At 43.2% G+C, this 22,958-nt stretch overlaps 1 protein-coding gene across 1 annotated transcript; it reads left to right on the top strand.

Annotated features, from left to right (window-relative positions):
- The first annotated feature begins 549 nt into the window (after positions 1 to 549).
- Positions 550 to 18,292, top strand: LOC120847419 (MFS-type transporter SLC18B1-like). Its single transcript, XM_040219163.3, has 13 exons — positions 550 to 645; positions 2,308 to 2,403; positions 2,752 to 2,825; positions 3,949 to 4,096; positions 8,854 to 8,922; positions 10,630 to 10,729; positions 10,837 to 10,991; positions 13,829 to 13,927; positions 14,927 to 15,015; positions 16,166 to 16,261; positions 16,329 to 16,403; positions 17,534 to 17,627; positions 18,215 to 18,292. The coding sequence occupies exons 2-13, from the start codon at positions 2,371 to 2,373 to the stop codon at positions 18,290 to 18,292; spliced, it is 1,110 nt and encodes a 369-aa protein (XP_040075097.2). The 5' UTR covers positions 550 to 645; positions 2,308 to 2,370.
- Positions 18,293 to 22,958: the final 4,666 nt, after the last annotated feature.

The following is a 22,958-nucleotide window of genomic DNA, read 5'->3' as shown; positions in this document are numbered from 1 at the left end:
TCACAATATTCCCCTGAAATATTTTAGATGGCACTCATAAAGTATCAATAAGAAGTAATCCAACTTTTGGAGGTGTAAATTTTCTTATTCCACGGCTCTAAAAACATTTTCTCATCAAATACGATGAGCCACATTCACAAAATTGTTTTTGCTTTCCTTACAGAAGATTTTAATGTTTCCGAGAAACTTAGTTGCCTGGGTATCCATATAATGCACATCAATCATAATTTTAATATCATATTAAAATCATATCGTATATTCCAAAGAATGTCCCAGAAAGTTGGCCATGTTTATTTCCATAGACAACACGCCGGCAGAATCCAGTTGAAAGAACCGAGGAAGGTCTAAGTCATGGCGACGCCTTTGCTGTTGAGGAAGTCAGAAACTGCGGAAAATCACGCGGAGTTCGCCGGCGTGGATCAAGGAGAGCGCGACTTGGCCTACGGCGACGAAACAACTCCAGCGAAGAAAAGATACCCATGGTATGGTCCGTCATCCCAAGCACCCAACAAAGACCAGTCTCAAGAGTCTCCAGGAAGGATTCTCCAGACTCTGAAGAAAGACGACTGGCTCTTCCCGTTGGTGTACTGCGAGTTTTGGATTGCCGGCGCGTTCTCGCTCATTCAGCCATTTTTTCCGCTCCTGGTGAGTCACCGAAAGGACCATGAGTGTGTTCATTGAATTTTGCTTGGACAATTGCACTACGCTTTACGTGTACGCAAAGTTCGGTCCAATTCAGCAAGTTGTGTCATTTTGAAAGCGCTGAAAACAAGGTTTTCTTATGCATTTGATAAAGTTCCTAAGTGTACAACGGGAATACCATGTTTCATCTTTTTCTTAGCTCGACAAGCCTGTGATGAGGTCGATATATAGCATGCTTCAATAGCTAGGCTATTTGAGAGCGAAAACAGCGTCCGTCCTTTTTACCGTTGAGACTCGTTAACTATTGCAGGAGAAAACAAATCGCTTATGTCATTGGTTAATATGAACGGAAGACAACAGTGATTGGTACTCTGGGTGTACGTTGAGGCTGTAGGCATGCAGGATACTTTCGGGTTGTGTGAACTATCACAACATTTCATATAGAGTTCTGTCAAACAGTGCGAGTTCTATGCTTTTGCAGGGGCTAACGAAAGACGGGACTCGCGAAGAAACATTTTGACGCAAAAAACAGTTCTTCTTACGAGGTGGATTTCCTGGAAATAGAATCTGTCGGTCTTATCTGAGGCAGCCTATACAAGCCAACAAGACTTCACAAGGCGAGCAAGCGCCCCAGACTAGCTCTTAGAAGGGTTTTTCCCGAGGCTCTTCAAGGAAAATAACCCATTCATATCTTTTTTGAGAAAGCCGCTCCAAACTTCCAGTAAGGACCGATTGAACAAATGCTAAGTCCCAGCTGTAGTCACGGAAGGCGTAGAAACCCCAGGGTGTGATTATTTTTTCTGCGTTCCTTTGGACTAATAGAGCAATTTTATAGGCCGCGGTGTGACACTAAGATGCTCGAAGCTGGGCACACTTTGCGTTTCTTAAGTGGCCAGTAATTAAAAAGGTTGAATTAAAAAAAAAAAAAAAAGTTTGTGCCGGCTTCCCTGATAAGCGCTCGAAAAGCCAATCACTGCGACATGGGGAGGAAGCTCGGCATTGACGAGGCTGAGAGAATATTTATACTTCGAATATGGGACACTGTTCGTGACCAATTTCTTGTCTATTTCATTCCCCGTGCAGCTACAATTTATTTTACAATCTACAGAGACATTTTAAGTTTTAAATTTTAGAACCCAAGAATCTTTTGACGGATGTCTGAGATTATCCTGCTTGGGTGAAACAGCGCTCAAGGTTTGCACACAGAAGACAGGCGCACAAAAAAAAATCACATGTACACAGCGCTGAATAACAACTCAGGTTTGTATTTCTTTTTTTTTTTATCATCACCTTCTTCTACGTCTCCTACTTCTACTTCTTGTACTTTTGTGTACGTGCAATTTTTTTTGTGTGCCTGTCTTCTGGGCGTAAATCTTGAGCGCTCTTTGACCCAAGCATGAACAACCAACTCGCTCAAGCATCCGTCCTCTCAAGTCTAAGATGAACTTATTCAAAAAAAAATTTTTAATGTTATTAATGTAAGAGAAATTAATAATTCTATATTGAATGTAACTAAACGTGTATTTTTATTCTGTATTTTTTTTTGGTGTATAAAACATGTATTTTCATTGCCTTGTTAAATGTCACCCTTATTCTCACGCCGCCAATGAGCACTGTACTCATCCCGTTATTCTTGATATTAAGCGTAGTACCTAATATTTTCAGGCGACTTCAAAAGGACTGGACGAATGGGAGACGGGACTTGTCTTCTCAGCGTTCAAACTCTCCATGTTTGTAGGATCGCTGCTTGGGAACAAAATGGTATATGCTTCAAGAACATTAAACTAAACTTTAATGCACGCTTCCAGCCTTCAACTTCTTCCCTAATGCATTTTTGCGGCTGTGTATAGAACTTGGACACCAAGTTTGTCATATCAGTGCCGGGATTAACCTAGCTTTCTTTCAAGTTCAAATTAGTTTGCTCACATCTTTGATTTTGCGTCGCGAAGTATCCGAAGTATTTTTTTTCTCATGCTCAATCTGACCGGAAAGGGTTTTTACCGCTTTGGTTTAAAGTGTATCTTTGGTATGAGGTTTGTTCATCATTACCCATGTTACTCATAACTAGAAATGTGAGTGTCTCTTACTGCCAATATAATTCGATTCTAGATGAAAGCAACTTCGCCACTAACATGCTACCTGGTAGGGCAAATTGGATTCGTGATTTTCACTGTCACATTTGGGTAAGTTTCACTGAACGCACTGTACCAAAGTGTTTTCCCAATTCAAAATGGCGATATGCCAATGTGTTTATCAGTCACTTTAATTTCTATATATTCAAAATATTGACCAAAACCTGCCCCAAAGCTTTGACGACCTGCTCTAATTATTGCCCTGAATAAGAAAGGTAGAGGCATCTTCTCCCTCCTCCTATGACGCGCACACCTTTTATCTTTATGTTTTGTGTTTTGCTTTTCTACGCCCGCGCGTTAACTGTAGCATTGCCTGGATCGGCCCAACATAGCAGATAGCGTTCCTATACTTGAGTCAGAGCGCATTGAAAAGCTAAGAGACACGCAAATACATACATACAGACTAAAAGCGCACTGTCACGGTCTACCAGCCTCAAAGTATGTGCTCAAAGAAAGACGATGAAAGCCGTGACGTTACACAATCGGCGTTATTTGATTGGCGACATGAGCTCATAGCATACACTGCTCTCTGACAGCATAGACATCCCTTCTTCATCCTTCTCTGACGCGCAAACCTTTTATCTTTATGTATTACTTCTTACACCCGCGCGTCGACGGTAGCGCCGCCTGGATCGGCCCGAGATGGCAGGCGGCATTCTTCAAAGGATGTCGCGACTTCTTTTGTATGAAGCAGCTTTAGTTCAAATGCGTTGCAAGCATTAAAACATATTAGCTAATCATATATATGGGCTGTAGCATGATATCTATACTCATTAGTTGTCATTGACTGTTTATATATCTCTTTAGTTGTAATGCAATTTTCACTACTTTTTTAATACTTGGATTTTTTTTTCTATAGAAATTCCTTAAGCTATCTTTAACATATACTATTTTTTTATAATAACATGTACTTTGTTTTGCTATTGTATTTTTATACTAGATAAGAAGAATCTGGAAAACTTAACGTTTTGCTCTCGGGGGTCGACACGTGAAAATGTTTTAATAGCTTTTGCTTCGTCACTTTCGCCCCCTGTATTTATGCTGCCGACAAATTCACAAAAATGTCCCGACTGCTGATATAACCTTCGTGAAGGAACACACAAGTTGACTGTTATTTGTGTCTTGAGTGCAACCATCTTGGCCGCTGAAAACATGCTCTCCTTTTCTTCCTTAGATGTTTGTTCTGGGCTCCTGCTGGAAATGTCTTCCTGGGACTCTCGTTTTTACTCGTCGTTCTCGGTGGCTTCTCAAACACTCTCTACCTGGTCGCCATGTTCGCGCTATTCACCACTCGGTTTCAAAAAGGCGCAGGTCTGATCATGGCAAGTGCGTTGCGCCTACCCTAACTTTGCGGTGTCGTAGGTGTTTCCCTTGTTTTAAACGTCAACCGCGCTGTGGTAGCGCGGTTGACGTCAAAAAGGCCAGGAAAATACGAGTCTTTAAGAGCTAGATGTATGTACAGTAGTGAAGAAAAAATATCCTATTTTGATCTTACGTAGCTAAACTTTTCGGCAACTGTTAGACAGTCATAATTCATTTCATTTCATTTTATTTATTATACCTTCAGGGCCCCTGGAGGGCATTGCATAAGGGGGGTAACATAAAACACAATATAAGACTTCAAGGTTTAAAATCATATCTAGGGACAAATAGGCTGAAAGAACATCTGTTATTTTACAGTGCAATATCTTCATTATACAATGATATGCTTAGTAAGTTCTGCTAAAAACGAGGCATGATCAGTAATTGTCACAATGGACTCAGGTAGCGCATTCCCATCCCGTATACACAAAAAAATGGGACAGTTTTTTAAAATGCTGGTTCTGGCAAAGGGCATTTATATCTTCTGGCAATGATCACGGTGTAGGGAGACATGACTGGCTGAAAAGAAAAATTCATGGTCAGACCAGGGCTTGTAAAACAGGTGATCTATCTACGGTGCGTCTAGTATTAAGAAGAGGTAGTGATAAAGAAGCCTTAAGGGCAGAGATGCTCGTGGGTGAGTAGTCAGCAAGAATGAATCTAGTTGCGCGGTTTTGAATTGATTCTAACATGTCGGATAGGTAAGCCTGATGGGGGTTCCAAATGGTACAAGCGTATTCCATCTTGGATCTAAAAAGGGTGCAGTATGACAGCTGTTTGATTTTCGGTGAAGCTTCACTAAGATGGCGTCTTAGAAAACCTAAAGTTTTATTAGCATTGGAAGTTATGTGTTCAATATGAGTTCTCCATGAGAGGTCAGAGCTTAAGTGCACGCCAAGGTATTTAAAAGATGAAACCTTTTCAATGGGCTGGGATGTAAGTTGATAGGTGTAATTTACTGGGTCACAGGATTTAGAAAAAAATGCACATTTATATTTATTATGTACAATGGACATAAGCCACTCGGCACACCAGGTTTCAATTAGAGATAGGTCTTCTTTTAATTTTAGGCAATCATCCTCACTGAAAGTAGCGTGATAAATAACAAGATCGTCAGCAAACAGACGAACACAGCTTCTCAGGCGATAACCGATATAATTTATATAAATAAGGAAGAGAAATGGGCCCAGTACAGTATCCTCTGGTAAGCCTGAAATAGCTGGTAAGGATTGTGAAGATGTTTCACCTAGACGTACGGATTGGTTTCTAGTCGCAAGAAAAGTTTTTATTCAATTAACCACAGTTGCATTTGTTTTTAAGTTTTGTAATTTTACTCTAAGCCTGTAATGTGGCACACAGTCGAAAGCTTTCGAAAAGTCTATAAAGAGAGCGTCTGTTTGTTTTCGTGAGTTAAAATTACTGTGAATATCGGTTACCAACTCGAAAAGCTGTGTTGTGCATGATCGATTCCTACGAAATTCATGCTGGTTAGAAAAAAAAATACATCATTGATATCAAGAAACTGCATTATGGCTGTAAAAATAATATTTTCAAGGAGCTTACTACATACACTTGGTAAAGAAATACGCCTGTTATTGCTCAGATTGTCAGATGACCCAGACTTAAAAATTGGAATGACGTCTGCATGTCTCCAGTCATTGGGAAGCATACCAGTAACAAGTGATTGGTTGAAAATTTTACCCAGGTACAGGGACGAGATGTGCTTAGTAATTATTAAAATCTTACTGTTTATCCCGTCGCGACCAGGAGCAGAGCTGACTGGAAGTTGCTCTATTAAGTTTTATATTCCTCCAGAAGAAATAGTTGCTGACCCCATTTCGCCAAGTGCGTCCCGAGAAGCTAATTGCGGCATAGGTAACGTTTCGCGAGTGAAGACGCTACTGAAATATTCATTAAATCTGTCACATTCTTCAGTTTCAGTCAGCTGCTTTCCAGTCGGATCTGAGACGATCGGACGTTTCTTTGAAGAAGGATTGATAATTTTCCAGAATCTCCGTGGATTTGAGATAAGAATGTTATACAGGTCGTTCTCAAAAAAATTACGTTTCGCCGTTCTTATTTCACGTTTACAAGTTTTAGCAAATTCACGGAAGCGAGACCACGAGGCGTCACCATTATCCTTCCTTTTTGCCAACTTGAATAGCTTCTTTGTCTTCCTTAGCATTCTCTTCGTATTAAGAGTGAACCATGGCGAACTGGGGATGGAGAATAAGTTCTTTGAATATGCAGCAGTTTGCTTTCACCGAACTTGTATTAAAGTGATGCTCAAAGTTTGGGAATGAATCCAATAACTCGGCGTTTATACTCACAGCGTTGGCTTTAGCGTAATTACGAAATGTTTTCTTTGACGTGACAGGAACGGGAATGTCAATGGATAGGTCAATGTTGAAAAGAGAGTGGTCACTAAACAAACATAACTTGTTAACATCGCTATATATTTCTACAAAAATATTTAAAAGAAATTACTATATATTTCTTGCAAAAATAGTAACAGCAGCCAAACAGAGCATCGTCGATAATGTGCTTGTTGTGACAAAATAGGACTTCGTGTAAACCCAAATTTCTAGATAGATACATAAGCTGACTAATACTGTAAAGCCATCTATTTTCGAGGCCCCTATTTTACGCGATTCGGTCAAAGAGGACACAATCGAGGCCACTAAATTTCGTGAATTTCAGACACCTGCACTGAAACTCTTAAGGACCGAAATTTTCGCGGCCCTTACACTTAGCTAATTTTTCAATAAGAAAAAATCGCTAAAGCTATTTGCTCGTGCATATTAAGGGTTTTACAGCACTTTGTAGAGAATCTATTCAGAGTGATCATAACTCGGCATCGATAAGCCATAAAGTTCAGCAAAATGTCGAAGACCATTTGATCCAAGTTCGCCCATTTTTGTTGCAGCTGGTCAAAATTCTGCTCGATGTTGCTGGCTTTATTTTCCTTCATACAACGCCCCAAATATTTCGAAAGGTGCTCGATTGAACATACGTCAGTAGACTGACACGGCCACTCCATCAAGCGCACATTTTTTTTTTTTTCTTGCGCCGATTACCCACAAGCCTGGCAAAGTGCTTGGGGTTATTTTCCTGTTCAAATATATAGCCACTGCTGAAACTCCTCCATGCTCAGGGAAGCAAGACGTCCTAAAGGATTCTCTCGGAGATTTGCTTCGTCATTACTTTAGGAGTCCTGTGAAAGGAACCAACACCACGAGCAGAAATAAATAAAATTAGTGTATATAAAGACAAAAGGGTTAACCTGGCTGTCCACCAGCAGAGAAACAACCTCATGCCACGACGTTCCACTTACAAAGCGTCACTATAGGCAGTTGATAGCGCGCATAAAATCTGTCATTGCTTAGACATCGCATGTGTTCAATTATATCACCACCAAATAGCATAAACTTAAGATTCTTCCGACCAGACAACTTTCTTCCTTTGGTCAAGAGTACACTTGAGGTGCTCTATTGCCTGTTTCAACCTGAATGTCCGGTTATTTATTCCTTTCTATTGGCTTCTGAGGTGGCCTACGTGCATTTAGTCCGGCAGCTCGCAGACGGTGTCTTACTATCCATGGAAACACCGTAAAACCAGATTTCTGAGACACATCTTTGGAAATATTCATGGCCGATAATCCGATAATTGAGGGTTCGTGCGGCTCGTCCGAACAACTTTTTTATCGACCAGGTGGGACGTCGGCCTGGGTGGTCCTGGAGGGTACCGAGTGAAGACACCTCCTCTGAACCTCTGTCTCTTGAGAATTTAAGAAATTTTGATGGTGGTACTTTGAGTTACCCAGAAAGCTGGCACTGCTTCATCCCAGAGTGGCTGTTGTGGATAATAGCCTTCTGAACATTCTCCGCAGAGTTTCGTGCGCCTCGTACTTTTCCCAATGCTTGAAAATTACGCATGTTTCAAGAAGAAATAATAAAAAAATTGTGATTCTACATATTTTCTGAAAATTCCAAAATGTAGTTGACTGGAAACAACAATAATAAAAAGAAGATAAGCACGCAAACGGCAAACAAAATAAGAATCACCGGGGATGCAACACTCACCCGTTGGTGGCGAAAAACGGGGCATTATGTCGCACCGCATAAAAAAAAAAACAGATCTTAAACATAAGTGGCTATTAAACGTGCCTCGAGCATTCTGTCTGAAAGAAAAACAAAATCAATATTTTTGTTCACTACTGTATATGCTTGTGAAATAACTTTGTCCACGCATGTAACTGCAGCGCTATGAAAGCTATGCTCGCCTTGACAATAGGGGTAAAAATAATTGACATCGAGTATAGTGCTTTGTAATTCCTGCATTAGAGGCATCCGTAATGAGGTAGAATATACAATACCGAAAATTTCATTAATCCGAGATTACGTATACTTCATGCCCCAGTTACTAGTACTACTCTTCTTTATCAAAGCAACATCACGTACAAAAATGCAACAAGCAGCATGTTTTATTATAAAACAGAAACACCAGAAAAATATTTGAAATCTACCAGACTGCACGAAAACAAAATCGTCTATTATTTCGCAAAAAAAAAAGAAAACAGCAAACAGGATCATAAACTTGATAAGAAGAACAACCTCCTCAGCTAAGGAGACTAGCATACTGGTCAATAAACTCAAAACCAACAAGAAAAGAGACGTATACTAATAAGATAGGTTTTAACCTAGTGAATTTTACGCAGGCACTTTTGGAAATCCTGTGGGGAACTGGGAACATGGTGGGTTCTCCAATCGGAGGGGCCTTGATTGATGTGAGTCTTCTTTTTCTTTTATGTAACATATTTTGTATGTTCTGTATGTTTTATGCATCACTGCATAAAATATTATGCAGTGATGTTTAGTTAATGTTTTAACAGGGATCGAATTCATCACCAACAACATGCACATTACCATTAACATCTACAACCACGCATCGCCTGCAGGGGCGATGCGTGGCTCATGCTGGATCTCGCGGGGCAATGCTGCTCTGGGGCTCGGGATGCTTCAAATAAAGAGAGGTGCCGCCCCTCTTACGATTTGACATCAAGCCGGGAGCTTCGCTACCGTAACATCACAGTTGCCGCTCCCAGTTCCAAATTTCATTTATAAGGGAGACACAGTATAACGTCCAAAAGCAACGACTTCACTGGCCCAGCCCAACACCACCTAGACAGAAGGCCTCCGCATGGTTTCCTCTTCTTCTATGAAACGTCATCACAGTCGGATCGCGCTCGGTCGGCTATTGGACCCGAGCCCGACCTTCGACGCGCTGATTGGCCACGAGCCGCAGCCGAACACTGATGCAGCGCTCGTGCCCAATCTCTCGCCTCGATCGATCTGACTATGATGACGCGTGTGGAGGCCTTCTGTCTAGGTGGTGTTGCCCAGCCCCGGAGCAGCATTGTCCTGCGAGCTCGAGTATGAGCCACGCATGGCTCATCCAGGTGATGTGCGGTTGTGGATGGTATGGTAATGCAAATGTTCATCATGATGTATTTTCGCCGTTAAAATGTGGCCACCTTCGTTCACTGAAGAAACGGTTCATGATATGACTCGTTCATAATTCCGAGACAAAAATGCACGCATTTACCCACTTCGACCACGAAAAATGTGTCTATACCGGGTATTCATAAACGGAACCAGTATTTACCAAACATAACCGTATGACTGTAGATGACCGTATGACTGTACAAGCTGTTGTTATTGGGTGTTGCATTCCTTGTGTGAATCAATATTTATGTTACGTTTTACTTTGTCTATAGTGCCTGGAGCGCCTCTCTCGACTTTTCTTGTTTAATTTGTCGATTCAGTTGCCGGCTGTGTCCTAAAAATGAAAAGACAACATAGTAAATATTAAGTGTTTACACATACCGATATTGATGTGCTTTTCAGATTGGCGACACTGGTTTACGCTAAAAATATAAAATTTAACTACTTCAGCACGACTTGCTAGCCTGCGATCGTTAAAGTCTATCACGCAGTAGTGATACATTACCGCAAGTCAGCTTGATTTTCACGCAGATCGCAAGTGGCAGGAAGAGTAATGTACAGAGGACACTTTCGTTCTACCGCGCGAGATTCCACTCCACGTGTTCCGGATTTGCGGTGCACTGAAACATTCGGCCACCGACCTCACTACACTGCAGTGCCGCGGGTTACTTCTACCCTAACAGTAACACAGCAGCAGATGTGAACACGGCACACGCCTAAACAACTAGCTTGCTATGCTCTGCGGCCGGCAAGTCGACATGAACTAAAGCTAGCTTGACTTCGGGCGCCGCGACGAAAGGGACGCCTGCGTCCACTCGGTTTTTGGAGTATAAACATCAGATTCGCGACCCCACGGCTCTGGTGATGTTTCTTGATGCTACTTCGAGAATAAGTCAAAGCATCGACGGAAAAAAAAAATTAAAATACGACGCGGTCGATGATGCTTGCGTGACACACTTTCACTCATTCACCGTTATTAAAACTTACAGCTCTGGGCTTTTCCTCTTCCGTTCTTTGTATTGGGCTTCATCACCATCGTATCTTTTCCGATGACCGTGAAACTCGGATCAAGTCTCAACAAACTCGGAAGTAAGTTTTATCGTTAAAAACCAGCAGGTTTATTAGAGGAAAGATCTAACCTACGGAAGGCCATCGTTGTGAAATAAATGTGCATTATTAATGCATGTTGACAGGAGGATCCTCCACGTCCGAAGATGATGCGAAACAATCCGGAGTGAAGTACCGTAACCTGTTTCGTGATGTGGAATTTGTCGCCTACCTGGTAGCACCCATGCTCTGCTGGATTATGCTGGGTTTCAACGAACCCACACTGGCGCCAAGCGTTGCGGAGGTGTGACTTTCCTCTCTTTGTCAAGTTAGCAGCTCTCACTGTCGAAGGCAGTGCTGTTGAAAGCGCTTGAGTATGTACACATTGGTATGATTGCTTTGGTCTCTACAATGCGGAGAAGTGTACGCCATTACTCATTTCGCGCACTCCCTTTCTGTAAGTACTCCACTGTAGGCTGCACCGCGAGCCAATTGGAACACCAATCAATTATGTTTGTTTAGTGAGTTCAATAAATAAGAAGGGCCATTAGATCCATGGTTCAGTGACTTGAATGACCGTCAATTTCGGTGGCTAGGGCGTGGGCGCTTACTTGTTGCCCCTATGTCTCTATGAGTATTCGATGCGATACAACTGGGCGATTCGAAGCTAAGGGGGGTGGACGGAAAGCTAGGTCTCTAAGCACTTTTAGAACGTGTTCAAACTGTGAGTGGAGACAAAGGAAGCTAGCTTTGAGTCTGCAGACTAATTATTCCAACCAGAGCTCGGTACTCTGCCGTCCTCGCGCGCTCTCCTCTTATCCTTTCTCTCAGTTTTTGCACCGGGAGATCCCTGACAGCCTGAAAAACGCAAAGCGTGACCTATTCTGTTCGCGCCTCTTGCCTTGTGACTTGTCCCTCAGAGTTTTCATTGACTATATGCCGCAATTTTAAAGCGATGGCGTTTTAGAGCGTATGTCACACAAACTCTGGCGTCGGTGGGACCAAGAAATTTCATAATGAAACGCGCGCAGCTACGTTTGACGTCACATTTGACGTCAAACGTTACGTCACGTCAATTTCCCGCCAAATTTAACCAAACATTTTTGCCGACAAAGTTAGTAGAAAAATTTTCCGCAAAATTTAGCGGGTCGATAGGGCAATAATGTCACAGCCACGCCTGTCGTGACGTGTCACGTCGTATGACGTCAAGTGACTCGTGACCCTACCGACTAGACCATGCACACACGCTTGTACAGCTTGGGAGCGAGTGCGCCTATATTAGGAGGTTTTGCGAACGGGGTCCGGAAGCACTAAAGTGTTCCATTCTTAAAAGACAACTAAACAGTACATATTTTTTTTCAATCGAGTTGGGAAAAGCCTGCAAAAAGAATTTTACGGGAAAAAAAAAAACGTTTCACAGCATTATTGACTGCGCGATACGCGATTTAGTCGGTAGTCATATGTGACGTCGGCATTTCGGGCGCGTAGAGCAGATATAGATCGGCTTGGCCATCACGTTGAGGTGAAGAGAGTGAATGACCATCCCGTCGAGGTGGAAGGACTGTATGACCATCCCGTGACGTCACGATCTTTGCGTGCATACTTTCAAATGAATTTCGCGCCGTCAATATTCCTATAAATTTTTTTTGTCGTAAAACTTATTTGTGTCATGCGTGTTCAAACGAAACTGATTAAAAAAAAATGCTTTTTTTTTTTCAGTGGCCCATTAAAGGCGATGTTTAAAGGTGTACTTCAGCGATTTTTTCACGGTCGCTGCTTTTCCTCAATATTGGCTCAACACATCGATAGACACGGTTGTAACAGCCTTCCAAATATTATGTGAAAAAAAAGCAATTCGCCACGCTATTTAATTTTTGAATTTCGTTCTAATCGTGTTTCTCAAGCCGTTAGCCCCTAGTGGCACCACTAATGTGTAACGACATAAATGGTACAAAGTGGGCAGTAAGCAGCGTTCCCAACTAATTACAAAACGTCTGGTGGTGGGAAAAGAATGCTTGTAAGATCATTCACTGAGAAGCACGCAAAAAACGCTCGTCGTACTCTGTATAATGCCACCTATGCGATATGAAAATCTGTACGGTTTGTGACGTCACATCATTGGAGAGCGTGCAGAAATTTAAATGTTTGTTTCGGCATCATCTTTATTTACGGTTTGCTCAATAGCTGCTATGAATTTCGAGACAGTAAATGGCATACCGTGAAGAGTAAAGTGCGGGTCTTCAGAAAATGCAATTAGTTTGGATAGCTCGAAAAATGGCCGGAGTAGCCCTTTAAGCGTCCCAAGCTTTTATTAGCTGCGGATTGAGAATAATATTCTAGGTACTGTTCATGCTCTCTATCTTTTAAGCTGGCGGCGAGGTAACTATAACACTTCATATCAGCTAAACTGGTTAAGGGAAAACCGAGTCTGATTGCATAGCAGGACAGCAAGTGTGCAGAACCTTCTCATACTGTAACATGACAACGGTTGCATACGAGACTGCATTCGGTCGCAGAGTAGACGCATTAGCGTTTATTTTACTACAAACTGAAGCCTACAGTTAGATCTTTACAGCGCGTGAAAGTCTGATCACGGTGTCATTAAAAGTGGTTACGTTACGTCGAGTGTATATGTTAAATTCACTCCCAGGGTTAGACTTTCTACGCTGCGACGGCTTCTTTAAAAAAAACGATTGGTTTCGAGAAATTATTACTGTTCAAAGTTGCGGTTCAGCTTTTGAAACGAAAACAAACGTTGACCTTCAGTGTATCACATGTGCACAAATTTTCATTAGACGTGAATATGTAGTCTGACTCTCTTCATTTTTTAGGTTAGATATTAATACTGTAAACGAGTTCATTTTTGCGATGACCATATTTTTGCGAATTTCACGAATCGGTTACGATTAGCCGAAAATAGGTCTCGCGAACAATTCCGGTAAAATGGAAACACATTGGAATCTACATTCAGATCTCACCGCGTCGTGAAAATTTAAACCCGCGAATTATTCCAAAACTTCAGCTTTGACCTAAATCTCGAAATATTGAGCCAGCAAAAATATGTCGTTTACAGTATTCCATTACCCTTCTAAGATGTGAAACACTCTTAAAAGTTAAACCTTACGTGTCTTTTTTTTTCAGTTTAACATAAGCAGCACGCAAACAGGTGAACTTTACACAGTGCAATTTGGGAGCTACACGATTGGTGGAGCCATCGCCGGGATCTTATGTTTTTTTAATGTAAGTCCTATCCCAGCAAGTAGTGTATTATTAAAGCAGACTTTTTTAACTTTATCGAATGCCGGTTTCCCTCAGTGCGGCCGGCTCACATTTCAACTCCTGTTTCCGTTACACGTCATAAATAGGTTTGGAGTATTCAAAAAAGTTGTTAAGTTAATCAGTCGTACCATGTAGCAGCGAAACATAACGGGGAAACTGCTTTTGAAAACTGTGCCACCTCTGTCGTAATAAAATTTGACTACATGGTTCTCAAATAAAACAAATGCATGTGCGCGTTTGTGAGGAGTCCAAGCTAGAGTATACTAGAATGGAGGGGCGTTGTAACCAACTAAAAGATGTTCATTAAAAAAATCGTAAAACTGCTTGTCTGAAAAAGAAAAAAAAAATATCGGCGTTCATGTTTACAATTTGTGAAGAGAATCTGTTACACTATTATTTTAATTGTGTGCCTTCAAAGGTCGATCCTTCGGTTAAACAGATGTTAAATGAAAGCATTGCGTGATTCTACTCAGGGGGAAAGCTCGTCAAGCTCGAAATCGGCCGCTGTGCACTTATTTCATTAACTTCTTAGGGACGCTTTGTGTTTGCAAACAAACACAAAATGTGACATGACTGTCTGTGTGTGTGTGTGTTGTTTTTTTCTTTGTTTTTCGTAATCCGATAACATCAAGCGCCTCAGCAAATTGACGGGGCTCGTGACAGTGCCCACGTATACTCTAATATTATTACGAATAGATGGTTAAGTGCACATTGAGGAACCTTTTTAATTGGCCGGTGGTTGGCACCGGCGAACCACTATGTGCGCGTGATTTTTTTAACAGTTATTGTGTATATTATACATAAAACATTAATTTAAGCATTTCATAATCATCTACGCCTTGCAAATGTGCACTCTAACGCTGCGTCAGGCTTGATGTCTGTGTGTCCCCAAGCAGCCGGAAAATTCTAACGCGCATTTGTTTGTTTTTCGTTTTTTTTTTTTTTTTTAATACATTACAGGGGGAAGCCCTCTACCAATTTGTGGGAAATATTTTTGCTGTGCTTGCCTTTCTCATGGTAGGGCCGGCTCCATTTCTCGAGCTGAAACGGTGCGTAAGAGGCAAAACTTCAAAGCCTATATCATATTCTATGGTATCTGGAACGCGTCTTTAGAGAGTTTTAGGCAACCGTTTTTACACATCCGGTACTCCGGACGTGTAAACGTGGTTCTTGCGGTGGCACAGCAGAAAAAATAGGCTCTCCGGTACGAACTGCGCATGCGTGAGTCTTCTGCGGTAACGCATGCGCTGTTCGTACCGGAGGGCCCACCGTACCGTATCGGACGTGCAATGGCGGTTTCCTAAAACTTTCTTCTGAGGGGTGTCTTTACGGGCGAAACCAACCCACGTATCGAAAATGGTCCTTAAGTGGACACGAATTTTGTCACAGGCGCCGGTGTGGTCGCGCTGATGTCGCGGTCCTTGTGGTTGCTTGAATACATTATGGCAGAAAAGATGAGCGGACGCAACTGTGGCTGACGTCGCGGTCTTCCAACTCATCGCAGCTTGGGTTTTCTTAGATTGCCTGCGTGCGGAGCGTACCTGCCGCAGTGCAGGCGACTGCCTCGTCTCCCTTTCCCGCTGCGCCACCGCAAGAATCTCGACAGGCAACAGCATAACGCTTTCATGACGTCGTCAGGCGGGAATCGAGGGACCACCTTTGAGAACGCTGTAGACGCACCAGTCGGAGAAGCACTCCCGGCGCCATGCTCGTGTACACCCTCAGATGTCTTCGAGAGTACACCACATTTTAATATCCTCGAAACACAAAATATTATTATTTATTTTGTGCAGTTTAACAAACAAGAGTGATCATCCGTTTTGGTAATAGGCTCTACTGAGCCAGCAGTCTCACTGACACACAGTGCCTGCCCCTTTTTGCTACACTCTCCAAGAGGCAGGCACGCCCATTGGAAGACAACAAGGTGTTTCCTGTTGTTGGCTAGACTAATGAAGGGAAGGCTAGAAATCGGTCTTTTATGTGCACCGAAGGCTTCTATACGTCATTCTACTGCTTACAGGAAGTGATAGTCCAGCGAGTCAGCGTCGCAAGGCTACTATCTCGTCATTCCAGTACACCACGTAGAAAACACGGCTATATCGAAAATGGAAGAGACAATACGTGCAGGAATGTTAAGAAACATGTCACTTGGATAAAGGTAGTGTTGTGCCTCAACAGATTTGTGTTTGGTCATCACAGGGAACTGTGGGTGGTCCACCTGTCTCAAGTTTTCACAGGTCTTGGAATGTCCGCACTTTTCATTTGTGGATACAGTCGTGCTCTGAAACTCGTGGTGTAAGTTAGAAAACCGCTCTGTAGGTGTGTCGGCTGTATGAAACTCGAATATTTTCTTCTTTTCCAGGCTTAGGGGATATCCGTACAACATTCACTCGAATGGTTTTGTTTCAAGCTCAGTGTTTACTTTTGCAGTGTTTGGGTAAGCAGTAGAGTTCGATATTATTTTTGTGTGTGTTTGGAAGGGGGTTTGAAATACACGCCCTTTCAATTTCATTTTTTTTTAACCATCACGATGCAAAAACAACGTTCAACTATACTGCGCGTTTTAAATGAGAATAGTTAAAGCTTTGATAGCTTAATACCTCGCTTGAGCAATTAGGACCACATTAGGCACTGCATTATGTGTGAAAAATTCTCGAAGACGAAATAGAAAAAAAAAAAAATCAACTTATATCCCGAACCTTTTTTTTTTTTTTTCTACGCTGGGAGTGTTTCATAATGGTGAAGGTTTTAAAAGCGGACCAAATTAGCCGGGTGATAGTTTTCTTATATAAAAGTTTTCGGTTGTACTCCTCGCGTTATGTTCCTTGACCAACAGAAGTGTTTAACGAGGGACAATGCGCATCAACGTAATAAAATTTAAAAAAAAAATTAAATCTATATTTCGTCGTTTACCCTGAGACTGGGGGGTTTTTTGAAGAGCAGAAGAAACAGAAAAAACAGACAGGTCTTCTGCTCTTCAAAAAACCCCCCAGTCTCAGGGTAAACGACGAAATGGTTGACTTCCACCAGCTAGCCTGTACTTTGACTCTTTTCTCGTAAATCTATATGTTCGCGAAACATAAACCCTTTTCTATGCGATGTTTTTTTTTTTTTTTTTTTTGCATTATTTGTAAACTTTTCCGATGTATTGTCATGAAAAGATGGTAAAATAGTAAAGGTCATAGTTTTTAACAATCATCAAACACCCATTGCAAAGCGAAAAAAAAAAAAAGCGTAGCAGCTCTTTGATGTCTTTTCTAGACATTGAACAAAACAACTTCAAAGACTTGAGTCTTAGAAAAGTGTTTGGAAACTACTCGAGTAAAAATACTTGACTTAACTTTCGTCGTTTTCGGTTTTAAGATTTGGGTGGTATCCACCACTGAAGCGTCGTCCCCCAGTCATAACGACACGATCTGAACCGTGAAATGATGCCAACAGTGATATAGGGAAGGTTTAGAGAGTACCTCCGAGTAAAAAATCTTATATGATTAATGTTTTAATACATAATATTGAATCGATTAGTGAAGGACCTCAAGAAACATCTACGTGTATATTTTTATACAGTGCCATGATCATGCCTCCTATCGCTGGGTACTTGGTCGATACTTTTGGATACAGGATTGCTTCCTTGGCCATGTTTGGACTCCTGCTTGCCTGGGTACGACGTCATCGCGCCGCAAAGATGACTGTTTTACATTCTCAGCGCTTCTTTTTTCATGCTATAATACAAACTTAATTCGGGTTAGATGGTACAGGAATAAAATTACTTTTAGAGCGCAATATTTTGCCGCCACGAGAAATTCACAAACAAGTTACGTGCTGATGCACTCAAATTCGCACCCTAATGTGTTGTAGCCCCTTAAGGAAGGGTATTAAAGTTTATTTTATGAGCCTAAGTTATTCCATAATCCGCGATGTTTCGGCTCTTGAGCCTAGCCCTTTGCAGTTTCTGAGCGTTATGTATGGGTACAAGTAAAGAACAGCAAATTAAAGATGTACATTCTTTTTTTGTTCTGTAGTCGTTGAGAGCTTAATCAAACGCAGGACATGGTGATCCCCTAGCATTTTATGATAGTTCTGCAACCAATTGTTTTGCGGTATTGGCTCATAACAACGGCACAAGGACGTAACTCGAAGCAAGGACGCTTGATTGTGTCAAGCCACGCAGTGTGTTTCTATCTGTCAATAACCAGAATAAACCGCTGCTGGATCAAGACGTTAATGTTTTGTTTTACTTTCTTCCAGCTACCGGTCACGTTTGTCTTGTGGATGAAGTCTCTGTGTTTTCCGGACCAACGCCGCCTTCTAAACGAGACCGAATGAATGATAACTTCCTATTACGACTGAACCTTTACGTATTACGACTGAACGTATAACGACTGAATCTAACTGGAGCTAAGATGGATACGTGTGTTACCAATTAAATGAGTCAATATCTTCGGTACCGTCTTCACTGACTTAAATATAGTTCCGCAAAAAAGATAGTTATTTTAGTTGTTTATTTTGGTTTAAATGACTAATTAAGGTCGTAAGAACAAAATCCTCCAAAACCTGAGATGGCTTGGCACTCAATAGGACATCACTCACTCCGGTCTAAGGCAGTAGGGGAAAAACATATTGTCAAGGCTGGGGTGAGCGAGCGAAACAAACCTTTTTATTTTAGAAGGTTTTGATAATTTATGTTTATCCATTCTCAATCTTCTCAACGAGATTGATGGTTTTTGGTGAAACTCAAGTTCCCGACGGTCGATAACGAATCCCTCCACGCGCAGCTATCGCAAAAAAAAAAATAATAATAATTCCTTCCGGCGGAAATTTCTTTCTCGCGTTCCTGAGACCGCGCTTCGCTCTTCGAAGTCGTTTGCGTCAGTTGTAGAGCGGCCTAGTTGTTCGACAGCAGGAGGTGGCGACCACTGCACTGGTGTTACAACAAAACACAGAGAATATATCGGGCCCTCAGCCCGAAAAGGTGCCTTTGTTGCCACCTCGCCGGCCACAGCCGGACGCTTAAAGTTACACTCTTACTTATCGTAAAGGAAGGTTGGACGCTCTTAAGTGGTCGCAAGTGGAGAGCAGGCTGAGCGTTGTGCCTCGTCCACCGATTAAGCGTGCTTCTTTCATCTCGAGACCGCCCCCCACGACAAACGACATCTGTGATATTCGAGGTCACTGAGGAGGCTCTGCAAGGCAGGTCAGTTCAGTGAGCGAAACTCCCCTCCAAGTACGAGAGCTAAGCACCTTTCCACATCTCTGTGGGCTTTGACTGCTTTGCTTAATTATCGGTCCGAATGTCTGGCCATCTGGTGGTATTTTTCGGCCTTTCTTCGAAGCATTGAGATCTGAACCGACTGACCACTTTGATACCTCAAACTTATTAGATATTTGAACATGTCTAGTTTCTCGTACGAAAGTACTACCGTGTACTACCAGAACGTTCGCGGTCTTCGAACTAAATCAGATATATTTTCAAATAGCGTAAATGCAAATAGCTACGACATTTATTGTCGGACAAAAACGTCGTTACACCCAAGAAATTCCTCCTCTGTGTGTTCCGGAGAAAACTATAATGGGTACATTCCAACCATAGGAACCCTGTTAAGTCCGGCAAACGTTTTTGACTGTTATAAAGATGTTTCCTTCTATGGAAAAGACCTTATTAAGGATTATTCCAGATGCGTGTAGGTTGAGGTGCTATTGAAAGATTGGACAAATTTGCTAATTAGAAACTATCACTTTCCGCTAGAATTCTGTGCGTCGCAGTGTCTTCATTGTTTCAGTTCGCTTAAGGCAAAGCTTGATCGGTGCCGGTACTGCGTTCTTTTTTGGGGAAATTTTAATCTTCCCGGTGTTCACTGGGGATCCCTGTGGGATGATAACACGAGTCACGATACGGCAGAAAGGCCCGTATCTTATTTGACTTCCTTGGCTTTACCTGCTCTTTACAAATAAACAGTTTAAAAAGTCATGCTGGTAATGTGTTTGTCTAAGGTACTAATAACCACTGTGAGATTGTAATATCGAAAATTCACGCTTCGGGGGTTTCAACGTATATTTGACATTATCCATTTGTACAAACCGAAAGGTTGCCGTTTCAGCTTAAGACCCCATACAACCAGCTGTCTTTTGACATAAAAAGGGAAATTACAGAAACGTTTACCATAATTTCACGAACATAAATTGCTCTTCGATTATAACAAACTTAGCCTCCAGCGCTTTTACAGACCTTGACAAAACATGGTATACAGCATTATATTCCGATCAAGACAAGTAAAATGCAGAAGTTTCCATGGTGCTGTTCATCTGAAATGAAGCGCAAAAATATTGAAAAATTAACAGGACGCTTAAGACTAGCCTTTAAGAGTGGAACGCGATAGCGTTATTGGGCTAAGTTCGCATCACCTACTCATTCGCCGCACAACCATACCCTGCTTTGCCTAGTCAGTGGCGTGTCTGGCTCGTAACCGAAAGGTCGTGGGTTCATATCCTGCCTTAAATTCTTCAAGCTTCTCTTTAAGGCGAAATCATTACTTTATGAAGTGAAATCATTTGAGACATGCGGCGACCTCTAGTTCGCATTACTCGTCATGTTTCTTAATCACTTTCATTCCACACGGGACGCCACGTTTCACCTGAGCGTTGTGGGTTGTTTGGAAGTCCCGCGCGAGGTCATGTAACTGTGACGTCATGAAACTATCGACCAATCAGGATTCGCGCCAGGCCACAGACGCCGGCATTTCTGCCATACCACCGAGTTCGGCTTTTCTGCGACACGAGCTCCTTCACGCGACAGCGTGAGGGAGCGCGTGTCGCAGAAAAGCGTTGGATGTTCGCATCATGTTTCACAATCACGAAGGTGCCCTCTCGGTAGCCACCGCTACTGATGTTGATAACGACACCTGTGTAAACATTTCTGCCCAAGACAACCGACACGGAAAGAGTCGGAAGATGAACGAAGTGTGGACGTCGATTCTCCCATCTCGCAACCAACCGCACTGTGCCGATTGAATAAGCGAAGCCGCACGCTAGTCGGGAGGCAGTGTTTGCTTTCCTGAGACACACTGAGTTTTGCCGGATGTGGGTAAACACATCATCACCAAAAAGCGAGGCGCCGGCTCCTGTGCCCAGCAGTGCCTTGAACGTACGACAGACGATTGGTTCGGATATAGGCGGCTTTGCTCCTTTCCCAACCGTTGAAAACCAGGGTTCTGCCTTTCTGGGCATTGGCTAACCAAGTGGTTGGCGCTGTTACAGCGAAAACAACGTTGTTTTAGTACCCTTATTGAGTTCTGTCTCAAGTTCTGACGCGCGCCGCGCCGCGCCTTTCGTCCATTGTGTATAAACGATTGTCCGCGTTTCCTCCTGTGGCATCGCTCTGTGTTCCCATCTCGTCTGTTGAACTGCGGCTCGGTCTCTGCTGCCCGCCGTTGAAAGGAGTAGGGGTGATTTCGTGTCTCCTCTTTCCGGGCGCCGCGTTCCCGTTCCACACGCAGCGCGGATCAAGCGCCGCTGTCCTTGGCGGTGGGGGACGATACGCTCGAATTGCCACAATGTCTGAACCACCGAGCCTCCAAGACCAGTTCGTTCAGTGTCTTCGAGATACGCCTCAAATGTCGGCTGCAATTGTCGAATTACTCCCTCTACACGCTCAGCATCGCTCGCTGAGGATTCTTCCAGCTCAAATCGGTCTTGAATCGCCCTCACGAACTCCAACTGCGACTCGTCTGAGTATTGGGTACGTTGCTAGAGCTCTCGCCTAATCCTGTGTTCGTACTGCGCAATGACGAATTCTTGGCGAAATGTCTTGCGGAACTGGTTGATCGACGACAGCTGACTTCCGATTAGACAGAGCCACCGGGGCCGCTTTCTCCACCGACAAAATTGGCCAGATGCGTTCAAGTATCCCGTTTTTTTACATTCCCATGGCCTGAATGTACTTTGTCAGGTCCTCGAGGAAGTGTGCCACACTCAGTCGGTTTCCGTACCCCTCAGTATGCCGGGATGGGGATTCTTACCGGTGTCCGTGACGGCGGCGGAGGCCGGGTCATTGCTTGCGGTGCTCCCCTCAAGCTCTCGATCACCCGTCTGCACTTTCTAGCAGGAGGTGATATGCGCGAAGCGTGTTTTATCTGCGCTGAGAGCCGCTTTCCGCATGTACGGCTGGCGGGCTGTTCCCTTCGTGTTGGCCCGTCGAGTGGTGTGCTGCGCTTGTAGCAACTTTGTTGTGCTGCAGCTCGTAGACGGCGTCAGTACTATGTCCTTGTGGGGAATCTATCGGCCAGTCTGAGGTAAAGAGACCGACGCCGTAAGTTGCGTTGCGCCATCGTCTATTGTTCTATCGGATCCATCTTGACTTCAAAAGTCAAAGGTAGGCTTGGCTGAGCGATGAAGGTTGGCGCACTCCAAGAAGTGCCACGATTGGATTCCGGGCATTGTGAATCAACCCCGTTGAGAGAACTCGGCTAGAGCACACTTGCTCATTGTGTCCGTGTGTGGCTGACGTAGTCACAAAGCCGTTGCGTGGCGTCGGATTTTGGGCATGTTCCTCTCCCACCGTCTATGAAATCCAAGGCAGCAAATTTGCCTGGTCCGCTGTCATTGCAAAAAGGTGAGGGCTGCATTGTTTCCAGTCGCTCGACTGGCCTCACGTTGGGGCGCCAGATGTAAGTTTCCTCGTTCGAGGGTACCACGTAGGAACACAGTAGGTCGCTTGGATGACGTGGTTATTGACTTCAATGTCAACACGTTTTCCCGAAGGCAAACAAAGTCCGAGATACCAGCGCTCCCAGGGTACTCACTCGGACTCCGCGCGCGCTGCCGCAATAGGCAGAATCATGGAACGGGGAGGATCACGACAAGGAAGCAGGGCTCCATCAAACAGAGCCTCCCCCAACGAGAGTCCCCAACCGTTCTTTTAGGCCGGCTTATGTAGCCTGCGGGAATGGACGTGTCCCGGTTTATCGAAAGTATAGGTTCGTCCCCAGGAGGGGCG

This window comes from Ixodes scapularis, unplaced genomic scaffold (genome assembly GCF_016920785.2).
Source record: "Ixodes scapularis isolate PalLabHiFi unplaced genomic scaffold, ASM1692078v2 PGA_scaffold2__306_contigs__length_199485367, whole genome shotgun sequence".
Classification (NCBI taxonomy): Eukaryota; Metazoa; Arthropoda; class Arachnida; order Ixodida; family Ixodidae; genus Ixodes; species Ixodes scapularis.
The sequence above is the reverse complement of the archived record's forward strand: the minus strand, read 5'-3'. Positions and strand labels throughout refer to the sequence as shown.